At 46.8% G+C, this 12,654-nt stretch overlaps 1 protein-coding gene across 2 annotated transcripts in view; it reads right to left on the bottom strand.

Annotated features, from left to right (window-relative positions):
- Jakmip2 (janus kinase and microtubule interacting protein 2) overlaps positions 1–12,654 on the bottom strand; it is a 53,765-nt gene that overhangs the window by 23,676 nt on the left and 17,435 nt on the right. For both annotated transcript variants that reach the window (XM_048331424.1, XM_048331426.1), the window contains exons 5-12: positions 12,488–12,634; positions 11,768–11,908; positions 9,699–9,755; positions 8,666–8,785; positions 7,596–7,724; positions 5,630–5,713; positions 4,854–4,916; positions 488–586 (exon numbers count right to left, since the gene is read on the bottom strand). In XM_048331424.1, the coding sequence (XP_048187381.1) occupies positions 488–586; positions 4,854–4,916; positions 5,630–5,713; positions 7,596–7,724; positions 8,666–8,785; positions 9,699–9,755; positions 11,768–11,908; positions 12,488–12,634 (840 nt within the window). The remainder of the gene's footprint in view (positions 1–487; positions 587–4,853; positions 4,917–5,629; positions 5,714–7,595; positions 7,725–8,665; positions 8,786–9,698; positions 9,756–11,767; positions 11,909–12,487; positions 12,635–12,654) is intronic.

The following is a 12,654-nucleotide window of genomic DNA, read 5'->3' as shown; positions in this document are numbered from 1 at the left end:
GTTCTAGTGGGGCTTTACCACTTTCCAGACAAGGGGCTGGGCGAGCTGTTTAATCTCAGCGGTCCAATCTATAAAACCTGAGAGATTAACTAGGAATCCAGAAGAGAGGTTGGACGTGAAATGCTTCATTTCGCCCCATCTGCTAATGTGCTCAGTGTACGTGCCGATTATTTTGTTTTACTCTATGACTTGCTGGTTCTAGGGCTTGAGGTCAGGGCTCCCTTCTCTCTCTCGACTGGTTTGCTCATGGCCGGTGCTCTACCACTCGGGCCACGCGTTCAGTCTGGCGTTTTTGCTGGTTCATTGGAGATGGGTTCTCGCAGACTTTCTGCCATGGTTAGCCTCCAGGAGTGGTCCTCCGGGTCTCAGCCTGGAGACGGCTAAGACTGCAGGCATGCGCCACTGATGACTGACTCTCTTGTATCGTCATCGATATCCCCGTCTGTCCCCATCACCGTCATCACCATCACCCTCCCCACCTCCTCACCTCCAGCTCGAGGTTTCGGAATTCCAGCAGCTCGTTCTGGTCCCTGGCATCCTGTAGTTCCTGCTGTAGCCGATGGTTTTCTGCCTCCTGTTTTTCTATCTAATAAAGCAGATCCTGAAGTCAGGGGAGCGTTACAAAAGCAACTGCAACGTCTCAGAACAAGCAGGGATGGAGCCCGTTCACTCCGTGAATAAATAAATCACCGAGACCATGAAAAGCTTACAAAGTACATGTGAATGAAATAAGGCTTTGGCTTTTTTGCTACTAGTTATTTTTCAGTCAAGTTTTTTTTTTTTTTTTGGCATCACAGAGAAAACTTCAGGGGATGAAGTCTAGGGCCCCGTGTGCAGTGAATCTGAAATACAGGAGCTCAGACATAACCTACCTGAACAAAATCTAAGAGTGTAGGTAAGGAAAATGAACACCTCTCATTTCTTTTTCTTTTTGGTTGGTCATGGGGCTTGAACTCTGGGCCTGGGCACTGTCTTGAAGCTCCTTCAGCTCAAGGCTAGCACTCTAACACTTAGAGCCACAGCGCCACACTTTGACACCTCTCATTTCTGAGGTTACTAGTTGTCATAGAAATAGTTTCCAGTATAAATGGATCACCTACAATTTTGAAGTGTTTTCACTGTTAAGATAAAAGTGATGTACAGAGGATTAGTGACATGAGTCAGGTAGGCAATCCGTAAGTGTATAAAGTTATAGGGATACAATACAATGCTATGATTGGTGAATAAAAAAATGGCATAATCAAGTGAATTAACGTATTCACTAATTCAAATACTTAACATTTTTGTGGTTATAATGTGACTTTCTTGGGAATTCTGGACTGCAAGATAACATTTTTACAGTAAAAGGCAGCTCCCGTGTACAATTCTCAAGATGAACAAAATAACTCCCTCCTTCTCGTCTTCTGTGGAGGAAGCCCCGCACTTCCTTGAACGCTGAGGTCTAAGGTCTTGGGAAGGTGACGACATCATTTCCTCCTGTCCGCCTGACCTTGAGGTACTTATTTATTTTGAGATGCTATCTCACTAGGGTCCAGGGTAGCTTTGAACTCCTGGGCCCACAGAGCACACCCTCACACAGTCAGGCCCACGGCACTTTCTCTAGGACCTCTAGTCCAGAAGGCGGCGGTGGGGACGTAAGCCCGCAGTGGACAGATGCTTCTCTCTGTAAGCACGGGCCACGGGTGAGTCGCCTTTGGCTTTCAATGAGTCAGATCGTCACTGTGAACGGCAGGGGGCTCTGGTCTTCCTTGGGTGTGCTACACACAGTAACCACCTCGCATCGTGAACACAGACGTTCAAACTCAAGGGCTTAGGAACAGTAAAACACAGAATGACTGACTCTACTTTCCCAAACACAGACGAAATAGTTAGTGTGAGTGTCACTTCTGTGCTCCATTTATTCTTAAAAGCCAAAGCTCAGATTACCTTTTCTGGGATCAGAGAAATTAGGGCTGGGAATCATGGCTTTTATGATAAAGAAATATAATAGCATTTATACTAGACATCTGTGAAGTTATTAGGACAACAAAGGGGAGGAGGTAGTGAGGAGTTCTATGGCATGGATAAACGTATTTTCCGGCATGGGCAGTTGTGAAAGCGGTATCAGCTTTCCCAAGTTGTGAGAAGACAGCTGTGACTGCAAAGCAGACTCTGCTCCTAGGATCTTGGCCCGGGTCAGGCCTGGCTTTTAGAGGGAGGCCGCTGGTTCTGGCGGTTAGCGGTAGGTCAGGGGCTCCAAAGCACAGGCTTGGGATAAGGCCAGTGACGTTTCTTTGTAAGAACCCTTGACCTTCCTGAGGAGACCAACTGCCAAGTATTTATTTTTAAAACATGGTGCCACGACCAAAGCTTGAACTCGAGACCTCAAGTGTCCTTGCTCAACTTTTTAACTCATAGCAGTTTCTACCCCTTGAGCCATGGCTCCAACTTAGATACTTTTGTTGGCCAAGTGGAGATAAGAGTTTGTAGAATTTGTGTGCCTGGGCTGGCCTTGAACCTCTATCCTGAGATATCAGCCTGCTGAGTAACTAGGATCACGGGTATGAGTCACTAGTGCTAGGCTTCTCATTAAATTCAGCTCTGTCTAACGTCACACAGAGGTCAAGACTGAATGCCAGCCTCGTACTGGGCACCGGGGGCTCACGCCTGTAATCCTAGCTACTCAGGAGGCTGAGATCTGAGGGTCACAGTTCAAAGCAGCCTGGGCAGGAAAGTCCATGAGACTCTTATTTCCAATAAACTACCAGAAAACTGGAAGTGGGGCTGTGGCTCAGAGATGTAGTGTGTTATCTTGGAGCACGAGAGCTCAGAAACAGCGCCCACGCCCTGAGTTCAAGCCCCTCCTCCAATCCCCTCTCCCAGTGAAAGAATGCTGGCCTCACCACCCTAGAAGGGAGAAAGGCAGGCATCTTTTTATTCTTCTCATGCTATGCCTATAATCCTAGCTACACAGAAGTCTGAGAGTCTCATCTCCCACTAACCACCAAAAAGCCAGAAGTGGATCTGCAGCTCAAGTGGTAGAGACCAGCCTTGTGCAGAAAAAGCAAGAGCGCGAGGCCTTGAGTTCAAGTCTCGGTACTAGAATACACACACACACACACACACGAAAGAAAGAAAGAAGGAAAGTAAGAAGGAAAGAAAAAAGAGAAAAAGAAAGGAAGAAAGGAATGAAAAAGGAAAAAAGAAAGACAGACAAAAAGAAAGGAAGGAAGAGACAAGATGAAAAGAGTCCTAAAATAACTTCTACCTAAGTAGAATTCTATCTCTGTGAAAGATCATACAAGATTATCTTATTTTTCATTAGAGTTGTAGAATGTCCATTCCAAAGGGAAAACCATCTTTAAACTTTTAAACTTTAAAATTGTCAAAGATAAATTTAATTTCCCCCAAATCAAACACTCGTGTCCAGATAACTAAAAACGAATCGAGTCTATGGGATCTAAATCATGCTCTTGTATTTATGTCGTTTTGGTGACCAATTTTTCTGGACACCTTTTGCCTCTATCGAAACATGTCCTTCCTTAAACAAACAAACAACAAAACCCAGCCAAGCTCAGTAAAAAAAATAAATAAATAAAAAGATGACAGGTAAGATATGATGAATGCTACCTTGCAGCAAGGTCTTAGAGCCGTAGTTGGACACTCCCTTGAGCTCAAGATCGTGGGTAGTGGGGTGCTTTGGCAGGTGAATGAACACCATATACACAGACATGTAGATACGTGCAGTGCATATCCAGCATATGCTGTATGGGTGTGCAGTGCACATACAGCATATGCGTGCATGGGTGTGCAGTGCATATACAGCATATGCACACATGGGTGTGCAGTGCACATACAGCATACGCGTGCATGGGTGTGCAGTGCACATACAGCATATGCGTGCATCGGGGTGCAGTGCACATACAGCATATGCGTGCATGGGAGTGCAGTGCACATACAGCATATGCGTGCATGGGAGTGCAGTGCACATACAGCATATGCGTGCATGGGTGTGCAGTGCACATACAGCATATGCGTGCATGGGAGTGCAGTGCACATACAGCATATGCGTGCATGGGTGTGCAGTGCACATACAGCATATGCGTGCATGGGAGTGCAGTGCACATACAGCATATGCGTGCATGGGTGTGCAGTGCACATACAGCATATGCGTGCATGGGAGTGCAGTGCACATACAGCATATGCGTGCATGGGAGTGCAGTGCACATACAGCATATGCGTGCATGGGAGTGCAGTGCACATACAGCATATGCACGTATCGGGGTACAGTGCATACACAGCATATGCGTGCATGGGAGTGCAGTGCACATACAGCATATGCGTGCATGGGAGTGCAGTGCACATACAGCATATGCACGTATCGGGGTACAGTGCATACACAGCATATGCGTGCATGGGAGTGCAGTGCACATACAGCATATGCGTGCATGGGAGTGCAGTGCACATACAGCATACGCACACATGGGTGTGCAGTGCACATACAGCATATGCGTGCATGGGTGTGCAGTGCACATACAGCATATGCGTGCATGGGAGTGCAGTGCACATACAGCATATGCGTGCATGGGTGTGCAGTGCATATCCGGCATACGTATGCGTGGGTCACGGCGGGGAGGCAGCAGCAGGGTTCACATCCTCCGGCGTGTGCACGACACAGGGGAGCCATGCACGCGTGCCACGGGACTGACGGTGATGGCGGGGACAGGACGCAGGGGAGCATCGGCCGCGGAGAGGGCAGCCTGGGCGAAGCCTCCCCTCCCCGGCCCCTGGGACACTCCTGAGCGCTCCCCCGCTGCTCCTGGACCTCTCCTCCTTGGCTCCTCTGCCCCACTAGCGGGTGGCGCCCCACATACCTTTTCTAAAAGCTCCTGGTTTCTCTTAATGAAAAGCTGCTTATCTTCTACCCAGTGTGAGTCCTGTTTGACAAAGAATATCGCGCAGTCAGCATTTCCGAGTGGCAGGCGGGGGGCACCTGGGTCCCCAGAGCCCTGGCCGGGGCCGGCTTCTCTCCACCCAGTGGCTTGGCCTGGCTGTGGTAACCGGGAAGGAAGACGGGACACCCAGTCCTCTGGAGAGGCTGGAGGGCCAAAGTCGCCAGGAAAACGGAACCCTCTTTTCACCCTCACCCACTGATCTGCACAATCCAGGACCAGCCTTCTGGGGACTCAGAAGTGACCACACAGGCAAAAAGTGGACAGGGTCAGAATGCACGCGGGCTCCATACATGTGGATGGAAACATTACAATGCAGAACCATAAATGCAGCATAGAGGCAGAGAATGAAGCTGGGGGGGGGGGGAGACTCTGGTTAGTAGTTTGTGAGAATCTAGGCTACTAGTATGGGTCCTGTTCTTTTGGCTCTCTCTCTCTCTCTCTCTCGCCCGTCTTCATTCACTGCATTGGCTGGGTTTACACTCTAGCCAGAAAAAAGAAAGAAAGAAAAAAAAAAAAACAACCAAAACAACCAAAAACAGCAGGGACAGAAATACAGAGTGGCACATTCTGACACAATCTGAGGAGGTCACGGGAGAGGCGAGCCGAGGCCTGGGTGTGGCCGAAGCAAGGGGGAAGCTAGAGGAAGGGCCGGTGGAGGAGCCGTCTCTGCAGGAGAGCCAGAGCCAGGAGCCTACCTGCCCTTTCTGCGCCAGCGTCGCCTCCAGGTCTTCAATCTTGGCTTTATATCTTAGCACCTCTGCTTGGAGCTGTTCTTGAGCCTAGTGAGACCCAACAGCCAAAGGTGAATACGGAGAATGGTCATTTGATGTATGTCCTCCCCCCGCCCCAGCCCTTCAGAATGGGTCTTCAACAAGCCAGGGAAAACTAGGATTAAAGTGTCTGTGTAAACCGAGTCACAGGCTTTAATATCGTCTGAATTCTAAGACTCCCCGCGGTCTCCCTTCTAACTCAGGCTTTCTACAGCGTGGCAGTCCACGCCATTGCAGCGGTCACACCTCCAGTGTCTTTCCACTCGTCATCGGCAGGACCTGCACCGACGTCCGCGTCTCCTAAATCCCCCGTGTCGTGTTAGTGGCGGGGCACTGCTCTCTTTATTTGAGTGTCTTGTCTTTCTGGAACGTGCTGACCTGTATTTTTGCTTCTTCCAATTCTATCCCTTCTTTCTCTGTGCTCTGTACCTCATTCTAAAGCCAAGCCTCCTCACGTTTACCGCCTGTCCTACGGTATCAAGCATGCCTAGTGAAAGTGAGGAATGTAAACCAGAAATGCTATATACCACAGGGTGGCACACGCACGCGCCTCTCCTCCAATGACCACCTGCCTGCCTGTTCCAAGACAGAACTCAATGTGAGGCAGGTTTACGCATGTCCCTGGGTTTGCTACCACTTAACAGACATACAACTGTAACCTCCATCTTTCCTTTTAAACAACTAACCGAAGGGGCTACATTTCCCAGAAAATGATACCTCTTTTCAGGAAGAAAGTCGGCTAGCACCCCTGGATAGCTATGCTACGCCTTGCCTCATGCAAATCTGTCCGAAACAGCAGTTATGGCCCGGCTAAAGCTGGTAGCCAGGACTCTGAAGTAGAAGGCTAGGCGGTGCCTTAGCTCAGCGACTTTAAGTAAACATTTTAATTTCATAGGTCACATTTCTCTCTTAAGCTACTATTTCTTCTGTAAGTAGGAGATAATAGCAGCATCTAATTCATGATCTTATTTACGATATTTAGAGAATAAATATAAAGTGCTCAGAAACACAATTACAACAGAGCAGGCACACACTAAACCTGAAGTATTAGTAGCCTCCCTCCCTTCCCTCCTTTTCTCTTTTCCTCCCTCTCTCCTTCCTTCTCACCCCTACTTCTTTGCCTACTTCCACCCCTCTTTCCGTTCTCTCTTCCTTCTTTACTCCACAGTTTCCCTCTTTACTTTTTTTTGCAAAATAAGTTAAAAGAGACAGTTACGACAAAATAGAAGGCCTGAGCAAGTAAGATTTGAATTCACATCCAAGCTTTGCCATATCCTAATTGTGAGGCCTTGTGAAATTGAATTAATCTTCTCTTTTTCTTCTTTTATAAAATACTTGCCTTAGTTGTCTATCATGAGGATTGAATAAAATATCATCTGTGGAAATTCTTGGTAAGCTGACAAATGTCATGCTGTACACTAGCAACTAAATCCACCATGAGAACAAACTGGCTAACCATTTTGAAAGACAGGCTTGCTTTGTCAGGCATAAGCAAAAAACGGATTATCAAAACCCAATATTATCTAACCTTACCAATGAAAGTATTTTTTGTGGGTAGGGACGAGGGGGGGGTAAATGGGGGCAAACAAAGGGCGAGACTGAGCAAGAAGCACTGCACTCATAACCTGACTTGCAACATAATAATAACACTACTAACCATAATTCTAAAAATTCCTGTCTCCAAAAATGTTTTCAAATAATAAGAATAAAAAGCATACGCACAACTCTTGTTTTGAAAGGAACAAGGGCACTGCTCTAAGCTGGTTCTACTGGCTGCAGATCCAAGTCTGTTGACATGAGCGGCAGGGCAGCTCAAAAGCCACGAGGGCGAGGGCACGGGAAGCTGGCCTCACGACCTCCGCGTGCCCTTGGCCGCGGGGACGCCGCTCACCTTGGCCTCGCGCTCCGCGTCGATGATGCCCCCGGTCTGCTCCTGCAGGAGCGCGTACGCCCGCTGGAGGGCCTGGTACTCTTTTGTCAGCTGTCGAAATCGTAGCTCGGATTCTTCCGCGGCTAAACCCTGGGGGTTGGAACCGGAGTGGTGTTAGGATGAGTTCTGTGTGCAGAGAGAGCACTGCCTACCGCGGGTCTGCTTTTTAAAGAAAACGCGCACGCTGTGTTTGGTTTAATAGTGTGCGGTCTCCTCAGTTCTGGAGCATAGGTGGACACACTGGAGTGTTTTCAAGGTAGACATTACACACGTCAGCAGTTTTTTGTAGTGGAAGAAGTACTGGTTTATACACTTCTAATGGCAACTCAGTTGCTCTTGGATGTCAGCCAACAGGAGACCCAGATGAGAGGTTAGGCCTGGATTTTGTGTCTAAATTTGAGGCAGCAATACTGAAGAGTTTTGCTTCCCTTTCTTTTCAAATTACTCATCGCCACAGATCAATTTATAATTACAATTGATCCCACATTAGTTCTAAAAGTGCTCTGACAGTTTCCCATCTTATAAAACTCAAGGAATAACATAATCCTCAGGAAATTTAGTCAGGAATGTAAATTTAGAGATTTTACTCTGCAGATGCTGGGGCAAGGGGCTGCGTGCTTGTGTCCAGTTGAACTCACTCCTGAGAACACTGGGATGTTGGACATACCTAGCTGGACACTACCTTTCATTGTCTATGATCTTCTCTGCTTGCTCTGTGGTGGTTCACAGATTCCTCAGATGGAAAAACTGGGAGGGTAGATTTCCTTGCGAAAGAAGCATTAAAACTGGAGCGCTAAACGGGAGACATGCTTGTAGAAGGGTCCCTTGACCTAGCTGACGCTCTTTACCAAGTGGTAGCAAAGTCACGTGTGCTCTCAGCGTTGGTCCCGGTCAGGACCACGTTTCCGATCCCCGTGTGAGTCACGAAGGAGACGAAACATGGGATTATTTTCCCCCTCTCCTTGAAAGCAAAGGTTTGATGGCCACGTCCCAAACGCTAGAGCAATGGAAAAAAAAATAATAATTCTTACTTCATCTAAGTCATCGTCGGGGGTGGCCGGCGTCCTGTCTGTTCTAAACGAGGCCATGGACGACGTCTCCGAGTCCATGGAATCCTCGTCATAGCCGATGAACGGGTCCAGAACTGGCCTCTGAGAGGAAGAGAGCACAGGTGAGCACAGCGGGAAGCGGGGAGACCCGCAGCCCCGGTCCCAGACGCGAGGGCGGCCGGGCAGCGGGCAGGACTGGAGGCTGCTTTGCTGAAGTGAAAAGATCAGACATCCACACAGCCGTGACAACACGCGCTGCTCCCTCCCTCGTTCGCTTCTGATGTGCCTAAGTCTACTTCACGGTGGGCCTGTTAAGCTGAAACTCACTTGGACAACTCTTGGGAGGTTACTTAAAAATGCTAAATCGGTAGGTGATATTTGGCCATTTTCGCAAAATCATCGCGGCGTCTTTTATATCACATTCCCATCATGATGGGTTCATGTGGTCTTCTCTTTGCACATTTAAAATGTACTCAAGTGAGTTTGAAAAACCCACGCATCTTATAGGAAGGGAACTGTCAGATCTTGTCATCCAATTCTACATCCAAATTAATTGATGTAGTTGACAAAAACACTATAATCAAACAGACACACTTTATATTGAGATTTCTGTGGACTGTGAGGTTATAAAGACATTGGTGGATGGTCAGAATCATTATCAAGTGAATATATTAATCATATAAGGTGGGAATCAAAGTTTCACATTAGTTAGTAGGAATCATGAAATCATCTGTATCTCTTGAATGTTCTGGGAGTGTATCTCTCCAACTTGCCATATTCGTCTTTCTACACGAAATATGGTGGCGTCTCCATTCAGAGAAAGTCATATTAATTTAACGCCTTTAAGATTAAAATACACAGCATAGTCATTTTACTTGACAAGGTCAACTGGAGAGATTTTCTTCTAGAAAACAAAGTTCACAGGTACTGCAGAAGAGGGACATTTTTCTCAGGAAGGTCCATTCTCACGCCTCCCCTCTTCAGGTATGCGTGGTAAACCTAGTTTCCTTGTTACCTTAATTGGCTTGGAACTTCTTCTATGCTTTCTTCTACGGATGAGTTTTTCTCGGTCCTGGAAAACAGAAGTGGATTTTTCAGCGGTTGAATAGGTTCATTTTTTCCTGTAGACAATGCTGTTTCCTTGAGGCATTGCATACATATTTTTGACCTAAACTAAGATTTTGTCTTTCCCTTGAAAACCAAGTCATTCTAAAGATAGACATTTATATTCTCCCAAACACACAGTCTCCCTTTGCTGAGGCACAAAATTACTTTGATTTGTGTTGAGAAAATGGGATCTCACAATAAAGTAAAACGTTATTCATTCAAGTTTGTCAGTTGTAAAGGACAGGAAACTATCTTTTGACGGTTTCTGCAGTCCTGTTTGCTGAGAGAAGATGAGGCAGGACGCACAGAAACGGAATGGCTGAAGTCATCTAGCGTTTAGCTTTTGTTTTATTTACATCTGGGGAAATGTTCCGTGGAAAGCTAAGAAAACCTAGGAACAGTGACCGATTTCTTGATTCATACTTGTTGACTGAAGAAATCCTGGGTTTATACTCCTTAAGCACCTATACATAGCTTGACAAATTTAGACTCAATGGAGTACATCGCGGATGAATACGCTCAGACAGGAAACTTCTAGGGAAACCTGTGGCTTAATCTCAGGGGACTCAAAGCCAGTAAATTCCTAGACTAGTGAAGAATACATGAGATGTGGAAGTTACAGATGTGGAAGTTACAGATGTGGAAGTGAGCGGTTGCTCTCTAAGGCTTCAGATCACGTGTCAGAGGTAATTTGGTTAATGCTTGTGGCATGTAGGCTTTTTGATTTTTTCTTGTCTCAAGGGTAAACTATTTTGATTACACCACCTAAGTAGAGCTGAGAGTTTCAAAAGCGATTTATACCTTATATACTTAGATTGATTACCCTCCTAATCTAGTGTACTTCCATTATGAAATACACTTAACTCAGAAAAACTTTTTAAAGGGTTAAATGATAACTAATTACAAACAAGTTATAATCTTTCCTTTTCTCAATAGCAATAAATCCTCTTGCACACCGACCTTGTTGCCGCGGGCTGGCCGCAAGGAGACAGAGAGACGCTGATGGCACAACTCGGTTTATTCCAGCCAAAGCCTTCGCTACCTACACCTCCTAGATTTGCCGCGTGCTTGCGTCATGCTGTCCTGGGACCCACTGCCCCGAGAAGTGCGGACAGCGCGCGTCCTTCCTCATTCTATTTCAAACGATCTTTGTCCACCATGCTCCCCCAGAGAAGCCCCCGGGCCCAGAAGCTGAAAGAAGCACTTCCCCCAAACACAAGGGCAAGGACTTGCAGCCCCAAGGTTGGGGACTCAATGGCCTTGCCAGCTCCTGGTACCCCGGGTCTGCAGCACTTTGTAGACGATTGCATAAGAAAGACTCCCATCACCTAAGACGCCCAACCCACCGTCCATCAGAAAGACCAAGGATATCATTCTCAGAATACAGACGGGAGCACAGAAGAACCTTCAGAGGTCTCAGTCCATGGTACTGAGAACAGACCTCAGCCAGATGCAAAAAGGAACAAAAAAATACCCCATCAATTCAGCAAGCACCCGAGTCACAGTCAGAAAACCTGGACTGGAATTCTTGCTTGGCTGCATAATCATGGTGTTGCTGTTTATTCAGCGAACAACTGCATCTGTGTTCTTACGTGTGGATGATTGGGAATTGGTAGACAGGTCCGCTACAGTTGGCTCTGTTATTATAGGGAAAGTATTTAATCTCTGACTCACAGGATCAGATAGTAGGAAGCAACTGCAAGACATACACCTTACACGCTCACATAATAATGCATTGGAAGGATCTTCTAAGGTGCTTTGCAGCCACTTTTTTGCTACTAACTTCTCTAGAGAAAGATTATAAATGAAAAAGCATAAGGCAGTTTGATAATACAAGCTATTTTTGAACTCCGGTCTCCTGAATATAATGAGCCCATGAAGTGGGTCTATGGAATTAATCCAAGAATGACTCAGTGCTTCCAGCGTATGTTGAGGTTTTGTCCATGAAACTTTCAGAGCTTACAGATTAAGACCTACCCTTGTGAGCTCATCAATAATATTCTGCTGCTCAATGACCTGAAGTTTTAGAAACTCCGTCTCCTGTTCTTCATTGGCTTGGTCAAGGTCATTTAGAGATTTTAACTTCTTCAAGGGTGGGTGGGATGTAATTTTCTCTCTCTGGAGTTAGAAAAGAAGAAAATACGGGTTAAGACCTCTGAAAATCCTCAACTCTAGTTGTTCGTGTGTTTGTAGAAAGTTTTAAATGCTAGAGCTAAATTTGAACATTACTCCCCTAGTATTCATATCTCACATACGATTCAGCTGCTATGGGATGCTGAAGTTGTGAGGGCTCTTCCTGAGATGTTTCTCTCTACAGCTGTCTGACAATCTCTATGGAGCACAGTGACAAAGCGCTTGTCTCTACTCAACGCGAGTTGGTGTCTGTTTCCCCACGGGGACGCGAGTTCTTCGAAGGCAAGGGAACCGCGCTGCCTAGAGAGAGTCTATGAGGAGAGACAGTGGAGTCTTGCTCCTCTTTCCAAGCATTTGCAGAGTGCACAGACTCCTGGCAACCCTGCTGCCATTCTGCAAATTTAGAAACCTCCTGAAAGTCCCAGGCAGCCACGTTCCTTTGCTTTCTTCTTTAAGGCTCCCTTGCTTACAGAAGCGCAACTCCACCCGGCCCTGCACGGCATGAATAAGCCCAGAGGAGGCAATAAGACAGCGCAACCCTCTCGCCAAGGCCACGAGACACACCATTTCGGAGTTCTCCTTGGTAACGGCTTTTAGTTTCTCCTCCATCCGTTGCAAAGACACCATCAGCTCGTCGTTCCTCTTGGCTAGGCACTTGTTCCTTTCCAGGAGAGGTTTGCATTGCTTTTCAGTCTCCCGTACTCGTTTTAACTGGGAAGAAACAAGGTAGA

This window comes from Perognathus longimembris, chromosome 22 (assembly GCF_023159225.1).
Source record: "Perognathus longimembris pacificus isolate PPM17 chromosome 22, ASM2315922v1, whole genome shotgun sequence".
Taxonomy (NCBI): domain Eukaryota; kingdom Metazoa; phylum Chordata; class Mammalia; order Rodentia; family Heteromyidae; genus Perognathus; species Perognathus longimembris.
This window is presented reverse-complemented; position numbering and strand designations above follow the sequence as displayed.